The sequence below is a fragment of the Perissodus microlepis genome, chromosome 22 (genome assembly GCF_051167445.1).
Source record: "Perissodus microlepis isolate ML-2025 ecotype Zambia chromosome 22, ASM5116744v1, whole genome shotgun sequence".
NCBI lineage: Eukaryota > Metazoa > Chordata > Actinopteri > Cichliformes > Cichlidae > Perissodus > Perissodus microlepis.
This window is the reverse complement of record NC_140481.1, coordinates 8,732,850-8,752,629: the sequence shown is the minus strand read 5'-3', so window position 1 is coordinate 8,752,629 and position 19,780 is coordinate 8,732,850. Positions and strand designations below refer to the sequence as shown.

General features: G+C 39.9%; 1 protein-coding gene across 1 annotated transcript in view; it reads right to left on the bottom strand.

Moving 5' to 3' along the window:
• Positions 1–12,229: 12,229 nt before the first annotated feature.
• pkib (protein kinase (cAMP-dependent, catalytic) inhibitor beta) overlaps positions 12,230–19,780 on the bottom strand; it is a 29,045-nt gene continuing 21,494 nt past the window's right edge. Inside the window, exons 2-3 of the mRNA XM_084919234.1 lie at positions 14,694–14,845; positions 12,230–14,013 (exon numbers count right to left, since the gene is read on the bottom strand). Of these exons, the coding sequence (XP_084775360.1) occupies positions 13,931–14,013; positions 14,694–14,835 (225 nt within the window). The 5' untranslated portion in view covers positions 14,836–14,845 and the 3' untranslated portion in view covers positions 12,230–13,930. The remainder of the gene's footprint in view (positions 14,014–14,693; positions 14,846–19,780) is intronic.

The following is a 19,780-nucleotide window of genomic DNA, read 5'->3' as shown; positions in this document are numbered from 1 at the left end:
ATACACTGATCAGCATAGCACTCTGATAACCTGCCCAATGTTTTGTTGGTCCCCATTTTATACTAAAACAGCCCTGACCTGTCGAGACATGGACTCCACTAGACCCCTGAAGGTGTGCTGTGGTATCTGCGCCAAGATGTTTGCAAGATGTTTGTTTTTAAGTCCTGTAAGTTGTGAGATGGGATCTCTGTGGATTGGGCTTTTTTGTCCTGCATATCCCACAGATGCTTAGTTGGCTTGTGATTAGCATCTCAAAGTCAATGTTGTACTCCTCATCCATTCCTGAACTGTTTCTGCTTTGTGGCGGGGCACATTATTGTGCTAAAAGATGCCACATCCATCATGGAATACTTTTTCTGTGAAAGAGTGTACAAGGTCTCCAACAGTGCTTGGGTAGATGGTACGTGTCAAAGTAGCATCCACATGGATGGCAGGACCCAAGGTTTCCCAGAAAAACATTGCCCAAAAACATCACATTGCTTCACTGGTTTCCCTTCTTCCCATAGTGCATCCTGGTGCCAGGTCCAGTTCTAATGTTCACGAGTTAGCATGGGCACCCTGACTGATCTGCAGCTATCCAGCTCCATACACAGCAGACTGAGATGCTGTGTGTATTCTGGCACCTTTTTATCAGCATGACGTTTTTTTTAGCAGTTTGACCTACAGTAGCTTGCCTGTTAGATCAGACCACACAGAATTGCCTTTGGACCTTACTTGGACCACTTTTAATGAATGCTGACCACTGCAGAACAGGAACACCCACAAGTACTGCAGTTTTGCAGATGTTGTGACCCAGTTGTCTTGCCATCACAATTTAGCCCTTGTCAGACTCGGTCAAATCTTTTAATTCATCAACCTTGAGGACAAAATCTACACTTGCTCCTTAATATATCCCACCCACTAACAGGTGCCGTGATGAAGTGTTATTTACATCACCTGTCAGTGGTCCGAATGTTATGCTTGGTCAGTGTATGTTATAACTTCACTTTGTTGCCACTGGTTGAATTGCCAACAGCATCACAAGTAAGAATAGCCCACAGACTGGTTGTTTATGGCGCTGCCCCCTGGTGACCGTAGATGTCTACAACAAAGACATGATAGTCGCAGATGGTCTGCTCGTAGGATCTAGATATGGGACCAGTGCACAACCATATTTAAGGCAATAGGTGCTGCTTAACATGCAAGCTCTGAATTGGTTGTGGCTGCTTTTCAGCCACAGATGGCATATAAAAGATACGTGTGTAAATGGTACTCTGTATTTTGAGGCCTCAGTGTTACCTGTTTGGGGTCTGCCTTTTTTAAATCCATTCATTATTTAATTATTTTGCCATAACTGACCATATTTAGCTAATCTATAAGATAACATGGACTGATTCTTATATAGCGCTTTTCTACTCTCCCGGAATACTCAAAGTGCTGTACAACATGCCTCATTCACTTCCTTAAGTGCAATCTAAGCGTTCACGCACATTCACACTCCGATGGATACATCGGAGAACAACTTGGGGTTAGTATCTTGCCCAAGGATACTTGGCATGCAGACTGGGGAAGCCAAGGATTGAACCACAAGTCCAGTAGCTGATCTGCTCTACCACCTGAGCCACAGCCACCCACAATAATAATATAATATAATATAATATAATATAATATAATATAATATAATATAATATAATATAATATAATATAATATAATATAATATAATATAATATAATATAATATAATATAAGCTTGGTTATGCTCAATGAATGGAAAGCAATAGGATGTCAGAAAAAATGTTTTTTGAGCTTGGTCCTTGTTGGGTGTTACAAACATGGCACAAGATGCAGATGGAAACATGGCTATGGGAAGGTCTCTAAACAGACCTTAAAATACTGGTAACCTTCTGAATCCATGCCTCAGATATATCCCTTCTATTATTTAACTCCCCATTATTCCTCCTAATCTCACAGCCCAACGCCACCTGCACTGTGGCCTTGTCCTCCCACTATCTTGTTGCCTCAGTGTGTACAAAACAGTCCCTAATGAAGGCTAACAGATGGGACTCACATCCACTCAAATAACAGGCAGGGGGAGAGATGTGAAAGTGATGACCTTTTTTGTTCCACTAGTCTGGACAGCACAGTAGTTTGTGTCTTTGTTCAGCAGTATGTCACTTGTTATGCTGTAAGCATCTAACAGAAGCAAAACACAGAGCTGGGATTGATATTACCTTTAACTCGCTGTTAATAATGCATGCCAGCGACACACAGCATAATGGAATTGAATTGGCTTTGCCGCATCAGCAAGTTTTGAAAGCAGACATTCATGTCTCAGTGTAATAATTTGGCTGTAACACAACTACATACTGTTATCATGGATATGTAATCAAAAGCAATCTTTTCAATTATTTTTCCTGTTTATTCACATAAATTGTTGCCAGTAATACAACACCAAGTAAATGTAAAAGTGGGGGAACCTTAAAATCTAATTGGGAAAATTATTCTAGTCAACATAAATATGTGTGTGAACTCCAGTAGATTGTTTTTTGTGACAACAGACCGTGTAACGTCCCAAATTCTGGCTTTCAGGTTTTCAGGGTTATGGCTCTTTGTGCAAAGCTTCTAACCTACAGCCATACTATCAAGGTGAGGTTCGACCTTCAACCTTCCCAGTCCATTACTGTAATCACACAGTTCATAGGCTGAGGATGTTGCTGGCTTTCACACAAAAGGATCATTTAATTTGCTGTCAAAGATACATCTCAAGATAAACTGATCGGTCACAATCCTTTTACATTTTTTGGAACATAGTTTTAGTGTTTTGGGTTTTTTTCTTTGTTTTTTAAGTTGGATGTCTTGGATATTTTTGAACCCCAAAAACTGCTATTATTGGCTGTGGTCAAAATAATATTTTTAAAGCTTTTTGAAGAATGCATCATCAGCCTGGTAGCTGAAAACTTTACACATTGTAGCTTGGGCTGTTATCATGTTATATGAGGGTTTAAATGTTTTGTAGGACATGAGCTTTTCTCCCATCACTGGAAGTCAGGCCCTTGAAAATGGAAAGCTATCAAGTCTCAACAGAATCTTAAATATAGAAAAATACTTTAGTTTTCTTCTATATATTCAAGGCTTAGATAAATATTTTATTTTGGTGTTGCCCTCATGTTTCTGTTGCCCTCCCTGACACAGCCTATAGTGAAATAAGAGCCCTGGCCACATGGGAGAGCTTGTTTTCAGCACTGTAAAAACAGCCTAAGCTCTCTTAAGGCCATGGTTATGGGGTAATGGGGAAGAGAGGGGGGTAAGGAAGATAAAAAGAAAGATGAGAAACATGGGGAGTCACCACTGACTACAAAGTGATGCAGGGTGGGGACATAGATGGGAATAGTTGGTGCTGAATCAGGGCTTGTTACCTCCTCTGGGACTGTGATGTCAGCCCCAGGACAGAGAGCGAATGAGAGGCAAACAAAGGAATAACGAGGATGGAGGGAGGTGAAGTGGTAAGGGAGATCTTAGGGGGATTGACAAAGAAGACTTGCAGAGAGGAGATGGCTGCTGAAAGCTGCAGGCAAACACTGGATGTCAATGGAGATGAACTGCAGAACTACAATCTAATTTCAGTTCCCGTAATAAAATTACTTTTACAAATAAAATAATAGTTATTGATTTATCACACTGATTAACTTGAGGAGGTGGGGCTTGCACATTTATTTATTTATTTATTTAACCATTGACCAGATTTAGTGCCTCAGCATTGGATACTGATTTGCACTGTCAGATTAGTCTGGGGTTTCGTAGTTTGTAACAGTTATAATCCCAGTCTGGGCGATTATCCTGATAATATCATACCAACATCCACTCATACAGATGTCTGCATGTGAAGCTCATCCCAGTTTAATTCAGAGTTTCATTACACACACTCTGTTTCAGTGGCCCTTAACTCTCAGCTCTTAGATATGACACTGATCTTTCACCTCATTGTGAACTGAACTAAGGCCCACACAGCTGTCTGTAAACAATGTAAGAAACTCAGCTCAGTTCAGTTTTATTTATATGGTGGCAAATCACAACAACAGTTCCCTCAAGGTGCTTGGACTGTGGATTATGGGTGAAAGCTGGAATAGCCACAGAGAACCTACACAGACGCAGAGCATGACATGTGTGCGAACTCCACACAAGTTTTACATAAATATATGACATAAATTACAATTACAAAAATTACATGCAACTGCAATCCCAGCATTCAGTCCTAACTCAGGTCGTCTTCAGTTCAGCAGTTTGTCTTGTCTGTTGTTTTGTCCAAGTGATGTTCAGTTCAAGACAGATCGATATAAGCGCTGTAGAAGAAACAGTGTGATGAATCATGGCTGTTTTTGTTGTTCTCATGTGTAGAAATTCCTTCTAACATTCTTTTAGCAAGTCCATAATGCACTGTTAAATCAGTGTATGGCTGCCAAAAGAGTTCAGTTACTAACAATAGCAATTCAGTGTAGTTCTCTTTGAAAATGGATTTGACTGAGCACCTCATCGATAAAAAGAATGAGTAGTATTTGTAGCTTCTTTGAGAAGGCACTGCAATTCAATTACAGCTTTTTCGAGGTTGAGAAACAAACTTGTGTGCTTGTAGATTATAGTTTATATATGTTTTGTTCACACTGATCACCTGCGTACAATTTCATAATGTTGTAAACCTGCTCAACATTTGGCAATAAAACCCTTTCTGATTCTAATATTGATTCTGATTCTCTAGAAGTCTGTGAAAGGCAGTCTGCAGACTACGGAAGATTTGAGTCCAGTGTGTGGCGGAAAAATGAGAGATGGAAGAAGGACAAGGGTAATCCTCCTTGAATCTGTCGTTGAACATGACCAATTAAGATGGGACTTTATCTGAAAGACGGCAGAGGGGGTCAAGATGTGGGGATTATGACTGTCTGTCCTTTTTATCTGACTATATCTTTAGAAAGAAAATTCTGGAAAGAAGGAGGAGGGAGATTGGGCCTTTTTTAAAAAAAAAAAAAAAAAAAAAAAAACAAAGAAAGAAAGAAAAGAAAAAAAGGTCAAACATGCTAGAGATAGCAGGGCATAATGTTGTTGTAAAGTGACTTGGTCGCCGTGAGAACGGGGTCAGGCTAATGCTTGTTTCATCTTATTGGGAGAGAGTGATGCCAAGCTGAGCTGTCTGACAGAGAGCTTATGGAGGGCGAGGAGTTGTGCTGTCCTGCGTGTGTGTATGAGCGATGCCAGGCTTACTCTGCCAGTCTCCGCCCCACCACTGTTTGGGTGATGTCATGTTTGTGTGTGTGAGCATGTGTGTGTTTGCAGCCTTGTGATCTGTCCCTGGACAAAGAATGAAGTCACTTGCAAGCTCAAACACACTTTAAGGAAGACTGGATGCAAATGGCAAAAACAGTTGTTAATAGTAGCATCTATGCACTGAGGACGGGGGATTAAAATGGATGTTTTGGTTGCACTTACTTAACTCAACTGATGCAGGGATCAGCAGCATGTTCATAGATTACACACTGCGTAATCTATCAGTCTGCCTAATGGTTTCCAACTAAATATTTTTAGTAGATTATTTTGCCTGTTTTATTTTACCCTCTTGCTGAAGCCCTCTACCAAAAAAGGTACAGCAATATTTGATTTTTCTGCTCTTACATTCTCTTTGTATCCACTGATCTGTGACATTCCTCAAGGACGTATTCTAGGACGTCCTTAATCTTCTCTTTACATGCGTCTATAAGTGCACAAAAACATTAATGTTTGATCATGAGCACTGAACTGATAATAAGTGCATTTAACTGCATTTAACTGATTGGATTACCAAAGTAACTGTGGATAGATGCTGTTCCATCATTTACATTGAGCATCGCATTGGTTAGCTAATGACAGCCCACACCACCCTGAGGGTTCAGCTGACTGGCAAACTATATATTCATATATGGTGAGCTCTTTAAGATAGGCTAGTCAGTCCAGAGTTGCTGTACACCTGTCAGCCACATGGCAACCCACCGCTACAACCCCAGCTCCTCCTATCATTCCTGTTAAGTTGATTTATTGTTATTGTTGCCTGCTCTGTTGTGCACTGGAGTCTACACATGGGAGGATAGTGAGGGATACTCTCCTGACCTTATGCTGTCCACATATGTATGGTAGGGCAGGGAGGTTGCAGAACAGAGCCTTGCCACCACATATTAATTACAACACATGGAATTAACTATAGTTGGCATGTTCTCCCCGTGTGTCTACATGGGTTCTCTCCGAGTGCTCCGGCTTCCTCCCAAAGTCCAAAGATATACAGTTACTGGGTTTACACAGGGATTGGTGGAGGAGAATGGATGGATGGATGGAAGTCGCTATTCTTTTTGACAACAGTGGATCTGACTGAAATGTGCACTGTGTTTTGTAACACAACAACAAAATTTCCTTAATGTCCCCAAACTATCCTTATCTTTCCCTAAATCTAACAAAGTTGTTTTTGTGCCTAAAACTAGGAGGGCATACACATGATATTGATCTGTTTTTATAATATTCTTTATTTATTTTTTGGTTGCTCGCTGTAACAGAGGGTAATGGCAAAACAACCCGTATATGTATATGTTGAACCTAAGATGTTGGTTTTGATCTTTTTATGGGATTTGCAGCAAAAATGAATAAATTATTTTTTTAATTTATTTATTTTTTAGTTATTTTAGATTGTATGATAAATGATAGTAAAAGCAAGGAATAATTACCAAGCAATAATAAAACACTGAATCAACGCTCCTGTAACTCCTTAACTTGTAACTCCTCCTCTTGTCCCTTTTGTTTTTAGGATCCCTTTTGTCTTTGACCCTCTCTCATGTCTTCTTCTCTCTTTCCTTTTGAGGCTCTTGGGCGTTGGAAATAGCACGTTGACTTCCACGTGAAGGCTTTTCTTTTCCCTGCCTGTCTGGCATCCTCTCTGTGACCCACGTCTGCATGGCCTCAGTGTCAGTCTTATTCATCCCCTCCCTTTCTTTAACTCACAGTATCTCTTTCTATATGTCTCTTTAACACTTACTCTGTCCTCCACAGCAGCTTTGTCATTCTCTCTTTGGCCTGTCCACTGGTGGTGCGAACAGCACAAAGAGATATGGAGATTGCAATGGAGAGTAAGTGGAGTATCGTAAAGGATGCTGCTACTGCTGTTCATTCACTTAGCTTCGACTGATAGCACAGCGTTTGGCTCTAATCTGTTTGTCAAAGGAACCACGATGCATTTCTGTAGGGCAATTACACGACATTTTCCTTGAGGAAAACCAATAGCTAACCGCCTCTACCATGCTGTTCAATTATGTAAGAAGACAGAGAGCTTTTCTGCGTGCTGCTCTTCTGTTCTGTGGATTTAGAAACAAACTCTGTAGTAATTTATGATTTGTAAAAGTGCGCACAGTCTGATGTGTGAAGAGAGATGAATGCTAATCATGGAATTCAGAGTTGGCAGTTCACTGCAGCCAAAGCTATTTTTAGATATTGCTTCCACATTTCATGACTTGGTTAAAATAATAATAATAATAAAGAAAATAACAGGGTCAAGCACAGCTCCATAAACAAATGCATTTTCAAGCCAAGCCTTCAAATTAATTCTTCACGTTTTCTTGTGTTCTAAAAAAAAAAAAAGGGAAAAACCTCCATAATTGCATTTAAATCAAATGAGGTCCAAGCATCTCTCAAGGCTAGGTTACCCTAGCAACATGTTATGTACCAGCAGTCTGGGTGAGGGAGCCACATCAGAGGAGTGGGGGATGTCTGAGAATGCAGGGGGAGACTTTTAGCAGAGATAATAAGTCTCAAATTTATTAAACACTTCTGTTTTACTTGATCAAAAACATACATGGATATCCCATTAGCATGGTAGCGATTGTTATGTATTTCACCAACAGTGCCTCCCTTACATAATCTGTGGACCACAGCATCAGTTAACATAACATAGGAGAGACATGTGCTTTACATGGTTCTCTCTGCAGAGAGAGGGAGACAGAGATGGGTGTGTCCAAATGCAAGTCATCACTGGGTTTTTAAATTAAAAGATGTGTGCAGGAATGTTAAATCCAAAACCTTGAAACTGTGATTTTTTTAAACCACTATATTAATGTGATGCTTGGTACCTCTGCCAAAACTAGAGTAAAACAACTGTATTTCAGCCATTTTCGTTCTCCCAGACATAACAAAGAAATCCTCCCCAAGGTGTACAAAGATGATGTGAGGTGAATGATAATTTAGTGAATGTCTCCATCTGCTGCACACCAAGAGGAACTGCTGCATTATGTAACAGGCAGGTGCCAATATGCTCATACTGGAAGGAAAAAAATAAGTGCTTGTGCACACTTTAATTGATCCACACATGCCCTTATTTTAATAATAATGGATTGCATTTATATAGCGCTTTTCAAGGCACCCGAAGCGCTTTACAATTCCACTATTCATTCACTCTCACATTCACACACTGGCAGCTACAGTTGTAGCCACAGCTGCCCTGGGGCAGACTGACAGAAGTGAGGCTGCCATATCGCGCCATCGGCCCCTCTGGCCAACACCAGTAAGGTAGAGTGTCTTGCCCAAGGACACAACGACCAGGACAGAGAGCCCAGGGATCAAGCCGGCGACCTTCCGGTTACAGATGCGCTTCCCAACCCCCTGAGCCACGGTCATCCTGTTTTACAGATGTAGAGAGCGATTTTCACAACTTCAGCTGTCTTTAGTTATTATGGCTATTTAGGATTCTGTCTAATCTAGTCTTCTTTTGCCTTTGAACATCAACTAGCTGTCTAATCAGAGGTTTACTTGTCTTTATCAGTTTGGAGTTGACCCCACATCTTTTACATTAGAACTTTCAATCCCATGCTGTGGGACTGTTACATGTAATGACTAAACAAGTGACAAGTGAAAAAAGGGAGCTGTGGGGCTCACTAAACTACCTAATTAGTTACTCCAAACAATGAAATGTGTCTGTTAGACTCCATTCCTAACAGACACATTTCAAAGACGTCCTACCAGTAATTAATGCTTCAATTTTAAACATGACCTCTTTATCTCTGTTAGCACAGGCTTTCAAGGTGGCTGTAATTAAACCACTGCTTAAAAAATCCAGACTTAATCCAGCTGTCTTAGGTCATTATTGACTGATTTTTTTTTAGCCTTTCTCTTTTTTAATTCTTTTTTTTAAAGATTTACAGAGGAATTTCCTGTTTGAAGAGTTTCAGTCAGGATTCAGAGATCATCATAACACAGAAACTGAACTAGTGCGAATCCCAAGAGTCAGCTCCGTGTTTGTCTTGTTTGACTCATGCATTCGATACAGCTGATCACAATATTTTAACTCTAGAATGCAGATTTCAGGTTGTGCATGTCTTCTCAAAGGTTGGTTACAGTTCCAGAGGCTTCTGTGCTGGAACCATTGATCCTTAATCAGCTCCAAATACTACAGAGTCATCACTCGCACCGAGTCTAATGACACTATTACCCCTATTCTCATCCAGCTTCATTGTTTCCCCATTCCTCAATGGATCCAGTATAAGATTTTGAATTTCACTTTTAAAGCTCACAGTGACTTGTTACCCCAATATTTTTCAGACCTCAGCCCTGCGCTCAGTTTCAGCTGGTCTTCTAAGTGTTCCTTAATTCAAATTTAACACCATGGGTGCCAGAGCCTTTAGCTCTACTCGCCTCATCTCAGGGGCTATTAGCACTTCAGCATCATCAGCTAGACTCTTTGACACAATTCAAATACCAGCAAATACCAGCTTAAAACCCACCCGTTTACATCTGCAAGTTAGCAATAATTATTATTATACTTTTTTTCATTGTTATGCAGATGATACCCAGCTATATTCATCTATAAAGCCAGACGGCACAAATTAACTAGTCAAATCATAGGCATGTGTTAAAAAGATAAAGGACTGGATGAACTCTAATGGATGAACTAATTTGCTGTTTTTCTACATTCAGACTGAAAGAAAGTAGAAACTGAGGTTATAGTACTTGACTCAGAAATATGCTGTCTCAGAGTGATGAGTAAAGGCTAGTTCATGCATTCAATACTTCTAAGCTGGACGATTGTAATACATTATCGGGATGAGAAAGGATGAGAAAGAGAGATCATGTTTCCTCTGTATTGGATTCTCTTCACTGGCTCCCTGTTAAAGCTAGAATTGAATTTAACACTTGAACTTGTAGTATAAAGTGTCTCCAGGCAACTGTTGTTGTAATTTGGCGCTAAAGGAATAAACTTGAATTAAATCAAAATGAATTGAATTGAACTGAAATTAGTTGAACTGAATGTCACTGTTGCTTTCTGGAGACATAAGTTACCATATTTAGAGACTGGAGATTAAAGTTGTCAGCCAACATTAGCAAATAGGTAGCAAGCCACACCCTTGAATATTATCTGTCAGATAAATATATGTGTCAGATAAATTCATTAAAAACTGTTTTAAAATGCAACAAATTGTGAATACAGTTCAGAGATTCAATACAATAACTTAACTGAGGTGAGGCCGAGCACACGGTGATGGGCTAAAGCTCCTGTGTCAGCACACTTTTCAAACTGGCCTAACATTAAGTTTCAACTCAAATGTAATCTGCTATTTGTTTATCCACTGAGACATTACTTACTAAAACAGATACTAAAGTATTTTTGTACCAGCTGGACCTCACAAGGCTATTTGAGCAACTGTAAGTGTTTTTGGTTTTAGCCATCAAACTTCCTGCTTGGTTACATGGTGACACTTTTGGCCTGTCAGTAGAGCTTGCTAAATTGGCATTTTCTTTGAAGGTGTTGTCAAGTAATAGTAGGATTGAAATGGATGCAGCATTTCACATGCTTCGTTTCTGTTACAGAGGTCCAGCACAGGGAGAAGAGGCTGAAGCAGGTCATCAACAAGGATGTCCTTGTGCACTGCTGCACTTATCTTTCCATCTACCTGCTGCCAAAAAACATCCCTATAGCATGACACTTCCACCACCATGCCCCATTGTAAGAAAAGGTATTCGCCAGGTGACGAGCAGTGCCTGTTTTTTTTTTCCAAACATGATGATTCAGGTGGAAGAGTTCAATCTTTGTTTCATCAGACCAGACAATTGTGTTTCTCATGATCTGGTCCTTCAGGTGCCTTTTGCCAAATTCCAGGCAGGCTTGCTTTTAGGCTTCCATCTTGCCACTCTACCATACAGGCCTGAGTGCTGCAGAAATGGTTGTCCTTCAGGAAGGTTCTCCTCTCACCACAGAGCTCTTGTTTGTGTTAAATAAATAAAAAGGGGAATGGCTATGTGTTACTCTTCATCTGAGGTCAGAGTTATTTCAGTAATTTTAAATAATTAAATAATTTGAATCAGGCTGAACCTGATAAGGACCAGATTATTTTTTTATCATGTCCTCAAAACCTTGTGCTGAAAGAGAGTTTACTGTCTTTTTCAAATTACTATACCGAATTGTGTCCATAGAGCCATACCTTCCCTTTTGCCTTACAACTGACAAAAGCACTTCTGGAGGAAATTTACAAAAAACAGACTGAGCTTTTAGGCGTCAAACACAACACCGTTTTTCTTCTGTTCTAAAACAGCATGATCTGAATATTGCAAATCCATCAATTCGACTTTACATGCTATCGGAGAGCTACTTATCAGACTTGTCACAACCCACCCTGGAGGCAAAAAAGCTTTATGCAACTTTACTCACATATGCAGCATTCTGAAATCTGTAAACACATTTAACCTGGTGGTTCCCCTTCATGCCAAGCATCTGTTGTTTAGACTTTCTGCAAATACAGCAAATTAAGTTTATAATAGAGATATAATTAATTTGACAAAAATGGTCAGCATTTAGGGTTTTCAGTCAGGGGTTCAGTTATTCATGTTAGTGTATATGATTAGTGGTGGCTCCATAGTGTAGTGGTTCACATGCTCAGCTGGCAAGTAAAAAGGCTACTGCTCACCTTCTAGCAAGATAAACAAATCCCTTTTGGGGTTGCGTCAGGAAGGGCATCACAGCGTGTGTTGCTACCTGTTGTAGTGCTACTTTGTGACAAGGGAGAAGCTGAGAGTAGCTACAGTATTTACATGCTAACTATGAAAGGTAAACAACTCATTTAACAGCTATTAGTGATTAAATATTTTGAAAATACGTCAATACGGGCCACATGTCAGAATCGTATAGCCAGTCTTGAATCAAAAATTCTAGCAAATATTAGAATAAGCAAATAAGTAAAAAGTATTCAACACACTGCAGTATAGGTAAAGCTTGGGGATTTAATATGGCAATTTTCACCACCAGATAGAATCAACATAAAGGATTCAATCCAGTTAAGTAAAATATATGCACCAGGACACTACAACATACACCTCTGATTCATCGGTCTCTTAAAATGTGTTGATCAGCGTCAGACAGACCACAGACACTTTATCAGTACAGCATAAGAAACAAAACAAAAAAAGGAATAAAGACAGACTGGGCAGCAGCACGTCAGGTTTTCCTTGTTGCATTTGTGAAACACATCCACATAAAGACAGGCCACCAGTCAACACATCTTCAAATAGTGACAATTACAAAACACCTTTTGTTTGTGGGTACAGTCCAGTAATCATACAGGCAGCATGTATGACACACATGGATTTTACTACAATATAGTATATGTACAGTAGCAGAGAGGGGATAGCTGGCAAAGTGTGAACTCTTGCTGTTGTTTCTCACTCTCCAGCTCGGGTCCTATTCACAGTTCTGCTCATGTGTTGATGAGCGCGAACAGACTTTTCTCCGTGCGAGTGAGACAGAAGGGGAACTGCTGCCATTTTCAGCACTAGAAACACATTGTGGAGGTTGCAGCATTTGTTAACGCTTGCTCCCGCGCCCAAGCGTATGCTGCTGTCACCGCAGACAAAATGGATTTTACGGCCAGCGTTTTCTTCTTTCATCCACAGTCCAAGTAGTTCAGATGGGGTTTTTTTTAACGATACCTCCTATTAAAACTGAGGAAATATCAAGAGCCCCGGAATTTGCAATAACAGTACCTCACAGAGAAAGAACACAACACCCACTTTTAGTTGCAAACTGCCACTAGGCACATTTTCAGATATTTGGAAAATGAAGAGACTTTGAAAAGCAAAACAATGAAACAAAAACAAAATGAAATCTTAATTTTTCTCTCAGTATTACAATGAAGTAGTGTTGGCAGTGGGAAACTATTCTCTAAAGGAATGTTTCAAGATATGGACTACACTTTATTTTGTTGCCATATCATCACGTTGCACCAAATCATCCCTAAAAAGTGCAAAGAGTCCCTGGTTGCTGTTATGGTTAAAACAGTCTGGTGATGAAGGATACAAACTGTACAACTGCAGTGTAGTTATAGACTCATTTGAAAATGCACACTAGATCATACATATTTAGTGTAAAAAGCATAAATGAGCTGGATAACACAGTTCGTGTAATGAGTTAAAAAGGATCGAGCCACTACAGGCTGCAGTTAAACTACTGTCAAAGAACACACAGAGCTACAAAACAGAGATCTGCAGGAAATGCAAGGAAAATGGTGCGTTACATTTTGACTCACAAGTTCCTTTTTTCTTTCGTTTTAAATAAATCATAGAAAAATAGTAATAAAGAGTGTACAGGACACAATCGGTCATTGTCCTTTTTATTCCCAATGTAGCGTATCCGCGTTTATGCATATATGCACACGTGCACACACTATGTGGTTCAGAACTAGGTGACGTCTGACTCTTTTTAGAAAGTACCAAAACAGTCCTAAGCTCTTGGCTCCAGTCCTTTGGGAGTGGGTCCATCACCCTCCCTCCGTGGCTCAGCTGCCTCGCAAACGGTGTGACTCTCCACAGATCATCACTCATTCTCCCATAGGTCGCCCTCTGCCTCGTTCCTCATCCTCTCTCAGGTTATCTCTGTAGGCCTCCGGGGAGGTAAATAAACGAGTCCCTATGATCCCTCTTTCCCATCTGAGCTTTCTGGCGGTGCTGGTGGCTCCTCTGCCGTGGGTGACTGAGCCCCTCCCGGACCATCTGCACACAAAACTCAAAAATGACTTCTAAAGGCACAAATGTGGAATTTCTTTCCAAAGCTATTGTTCATAAATGACTGTGACAGCGATGTGCTTGGCATTTTTTGCTTTTGCTTTCATTTTAAGGCTGCTATTTTTTTCAGAAACCCCAATGGAGGCAAACAAAGTGTCTCTCTGCCACTGCTGGAGGAATTCCAGAGATCCGAGTTCATGTGAGCAAACCTGTATTTTCATTTTTGGGGTCTGTAAGATGAATTGCACGACCATGTTGTGTTATGTTAGATGCTAATTTGTTTTCTACACATGCAGCCAAAGATGCTCAGTGGCCCAAATTTGGCACTCCTGGTAGCTACACACTTTTAGCAATTGTGATGCATGACAAGGAAATGGGCAGCATTTCCCTAGTGACATTCCTAGCCTAAAGCTCACCCATCTGCTACTAAATGGAGATGTATTTAGACAAGGACAACCTTTCCTAAATCTCAAAAACTTTGCCATAGCTTCAAGCCATAGATGAGCCACAGAAAGGCTTCTGGGGATCAAATATCTCAGTCAAGTTCACAAAAACATCTCTCAAAGTGTCCTTAATTTACATTATACTGTTTCTAAATAATCAAATATATTGCTTCACATGCTAAAGTACTAAGTTAAAAAAAAAACACATTTAAAAGGAAATATCACCTTTTAGGGATAGCTCAGCCAGTTTTAGAGGTAAGTCACCAGGGTTTACACCTGCTGGAGAGCCCAGGATATCAGGCAGGGCATTTCTCCTCCCTGAGCGCCCCGAGGAGGCAAAGTCCAGCACTGGCTCCACTTCGGTCATTTCAGGAACTCTTCAGGAAAAAAAGAAGGTACAATGTTACGATTTTACCCACCCTTTAAAAAGAATGTATCATGTATCATACTTTATATGATAAGGTATGATACATGATTTTAACTCACCTGAGCAGTATTTCTGCTTTGTTCGTGAGTTACCTAAATCACAACAACAGTTGCCTCAAAGCACTTTACATTGTGAGGTAAATACCCTACAAGAGACCCTATGAGAAAACCCTAACAATCAGATCAACCTATTATGAGCAAGCATTTGGCGAGAGTGGGAAGGAAAAACTCCTTTTTAACAGGAAGAAAGCTCAGGGAGAACCAGACTCAGGGAAGGGTAGTCATCTGCTTCAACCGGTGGAGGCAGAGGGGCATAGCTCTCTGTAAAATACATCTATATGGTATAAAAGGACAAAAACCTGTGAATGTCAAATTGGCCTCTGAAACCTATAAATATAATCATTAAAAAATATTGAGAATGTCGATGTGACATGTTTAACATCTAAAAATACAGCTTATATTTGGTTTGTGGTTCTAATTTTTTTACTTGTAACTTCTAGTTCCTTTTCTCATCTTGTTTTTCAGAGTTTGATATTACGGTAAATGTCAACCATTTGCTTAGTTTGTTAGTTAGCTAGCAACGACCAAGAAGTTTGTTGAACAAATGAAGGGCTTTACATGCTGAGCAGGCTGCAACTGTTTTCAATGCAGTGTCATAGGAAGGCCTGAATATCACAGTCATTCAAGTTGTGTTTCCATCACTGCCTTGTCCCTTGCACACAGAGACTTCTGCAGATTCTCTGTTTGTTTGAATATTGTGACATTTTTAACAGTTTCACGCTGAAAAACATCATTAAAATATTGGGCTGCTCGCCTCTCAATCTTTACTTCTGGAACACTCGACCTTTCTTTGATGCAAGCAATTAGTTGTAACATGTTCCAACTCTGTTCCCTGTTACATTTTTTGCAGTGTTGCTGGCACCAAATTTAAATTAGAATATATTTTTCAAAGAAAAAAGTCTTAGTACAACATATCAAATGTTTAAAAGCATGGATGCAGATATACAGGGAGTGCAGAATTATTAGGCAAATGAGTATTTTGTCCACATCATCCTCTTCATGCATGTTGTCTTACTCCAAACTGTATAGGCTCGAAAGCCTACTACCAATTAAGCATATTAGGTGATGTGCATCTCTGTAATGAGAAGGGGTGTGGTCTAATGACATCAACACCCTATATCAGGTGTGCATAATTATTAGGCAACGTCCTTTCCTTTGGCAAAATGGGTCAAAAGAAGGACTTGACAGGCTCAGAAAAGTCAAAAATAGTGAGATATCTTGCAGAGGGATGCAGCAGTCTCAAAATTGCAAAGCTTCTGAAGCGTGATCATCGAACAATCAAGCGTTTCATTCAAAATAGTCAACAGGGTCGCAAGAAGCATGTGGAAAAACCAAGGCGCAAAATAACTGCCCATGAACTGAGAAAAGTCAAGCGTGCAGCTGCCAAGATGCCACTTGCCACCAGTTTGGCCATATTTCAGAGCTGCAACATCACTGGAGTGCCCAAAAGCACAAGGTGTGCAATACTCAGAGACATGGCCAAGGTAAGAAAGGCTGAAAGACGACCACCACTGAACAAGACACACAAGCTGAAACATCAAGACTGGGCCAAGAAATATCTCAAGACTGGTTTTTCTAAGGTTTTATGGACTGATGAAATGAGAGTGAGTCTTGATGGGCCAGATGGATGGGCCCGTGGCTGGATTGGTAAAGGGCAGAGAGCTCCAGTCCGACTCAGACGCCAGCAAGGTGGAGGTGGAGTACTGGTTTGGGCTGGTATCATCAAAGATGAGCTTGTGGGCCTTTTCGGGTTGAGGATGGAGTCAAGCTCAACTCCCAGTCCTACTGCCAGTTTCTGGAAGACACCTTCTTCAAGCAGTGGTACAGGAAGAAGTCTGCATCCTTCAGGAAAAACATGATTTTCATGCAGGACAATGCTCCATCACACGCGTCCAAGTACTCCACAGCGTGGCTGGCAAGAAAGGGTATAAAAGAAGAAAAACTAATGACATGGCCTCCTTGTTCACCTGATCTGAACCCCATTGAGAACCTGTGGTCCATCATCAAATGTGAGATTTACAAGGAGGGAAAACAGTACACCTCTCTGAACAGTGTCTGGGAGGCTGTGGTTGCTGCTGCACGCAATGTTGATGGTGAACAGATCAAAACACTGACAGAATCCATGGATGGCAGGCTTTTGAGTGTCCTTGCAAAGAAAGGTGGCTATATTGGTCGCTGATTTGTTTTTGTTTTGTTTTTGAATGTCAGAAATGTATATTTGTGACTGTGGAGATGTTATATTGGTTTCACTGGTAAAAATAAATAATTGAAATGGGTATATATTTGTTTTTTGTTAAGTTGCCTAATAATTATGCACAGTAATAGTCACCTGTCCTGCACACACAGATATCCCCCTAAAATAGCTAAAACTAAAAACAAACTAAAAACTACTTCCAAAAACATTCAGCTTTGATATTAATGAGTTTTTTGGGTTCATTGAAAACATGGTTGTTGTTCAATAATAAAATTATTCCTCAAAAATACAACTTGCCTAATAATTCTGCACTCCCTGTAAAATGGCATGCCATTTTTGAAGAGAGGACGTTCCAGGTCTTATTTTGTAACAATTCACTCAATCAATTCACAGTGTGCTGTTTCTGTTTAGTGTGTACTGCATGGGGAAAAGCTGTGTGAGGTACATCTTTAATGATATAGCTAGCCTGTTAATCATCCCTATATCTACCCTAATAGTTTTAATCCCAACACTTTTAAAAAGTTGAAACTACGTTTTATGTTATACATAGTCTAACAGTGGATATTAATTTTGACATTTCTCAGAAAACAAAATGTACTTAATGTGATTTGAACATCCAGAGAAAAGATTCATCACTGAAAAGGAGGATGTGTCTGTCTGGTCTCATGGCAACCAGCAGCTGGGGAGTCATCTCCAGGCTACACTGGTGACAGGCAGAATTACATCCCTTGTCTCACAGACTTGCAGCACACACACACATACAGCGAGCCGTTGTTGCCATGGCAACAGTACAGAAAAAGCACCACTGGCAGGTAAACATATGACTGGAATCCATTCGCTCACTATCTCACTCTCTCTTCCCAGTCTCCCCCTTTTGTTGTGTTGCCTCCCTTTAAATAGCCATACCATTCTGTGGAGCGAAATCTCAGTTCCCATTGCTCTCTCTCAACAAAGGGCTGACGTGTGAGTTAATGCATATGTGCAGCTATAAACTCGCACACACACCATCCTCAAAAAGAGGGCCATAAGTTGACCATCTGTTAGCCTCGAGCACAGTTGAAGCCTTGCTACTGAGCTCATCTAAGCTTTAAATGTCTCCATAGAGAAAGGCACTTTGCTTCCAACATGTTTACATTATTGCATGCTGGGAGCTAAAACTGTGGCTGCAGGTAGGAATCATGGCTATGACTGAGATACTTTAAAACATGTATGTACCTTTGGTTTTAAAATATGTAGCATTTATCAAGCTCAATATATAATTCTGAAAAATCTACCTATGATTAACATAAATGTTTTATATATTTAATCAGTACAAATGTGTAATCACATTTTCCACAAAGCCTGTGTCCACCCTCCTCCATACCTCACAGGATGTTCACACAGCAAGTTGCTAATAATTCATGCAGCTTTGATTAATTGATGTCAAAATGCTGTTGCACAGTTACCATTACCAATACTCTGTCCGGGGCCCATTCAAACAATTCATTTTCATACTTTATTTATTTAGTTGATTGCATTTATTTCCAATTCAACTATATGTTAGATTTTTTCCTTTTATTTAATATGCCCCAAAAAATCCATTATTTTTCTCATTCTTAATAGTCAAATCTGAATATACAAAGTCATTAAAAATACAGCTGATCAGTGGGTAGACAATTACATCAAGGCTGGGTAGGATTCAAACAAATGCAAGCACAGGAAAACAAAATGTTGTATTTTGAGATTAACCTGAAAATACTACCAGAATTTAAGGACTTTAAAAATTTAAAAGAAAATAAGCTCTGACATGAGAAAAATACTATATATATTTAAAATTCTTCACTGCACTTCTTCTAGGTCAGCAGTCGAAATAAAACAGCTTACTGGCCATGTCAACTTCCATCAGTTGTATCCACCAATTGATGCAGCACTCAGATGGCACTGGATCTAGTTTTCTGCCACTGGTCACCTGTGTATATGATTGGATATCATGATATAAACCAAATCACTATTTCTGTCAAGCTTAAAGGTTCCTTTTTATTCCCAGGTGAAGATCAGGTTCCTTTTCATTGAAACATTATTTATATTCTGTCAGAAGGTGACCACGACAGACAGAACATTATGGAACTTCAAAGAAATAACGAAAGAAATGCACAATGAAAAAATCATACTCAATTGTTGTTCACTTTTGCTCCTAGACAATAAATAAAAAAAATAAGATTTAAAATAGAGAGAGCAGTGGACAGTGAGGCCTGACTACTATCTCTCTGCACTCTGTGTATAGCTGCCTGAGAGAACTTTTTAAGGCCAGGGAGTTGGTAGCGAGGGTCAATTACTTTAATCAGCATCAGCTTCCTGGCAACACGTCTTTTAAAAACTAGGCTGCTGCGTTTACAATATTACTGTCTCTTTGTTTCTGAGAAAAAATCTTGCATTGTTCAACGCATCGCACTGTACTGATAAACAGGCAACTGTACACTATGAGGATGCCACCGCTGCAGAGGGTGAAAACAATTTGTGGTGTAGCTGGCCTTTGTATGTAGTGTATGCTACACTGAATTCCTCTGACTCTTCCTTTTAACAATGTCCTCGTCTTTTGCACTTTAACCTGTCATATTCAGAAACTCGACCACCCGAGTTAACATTTTCTGTT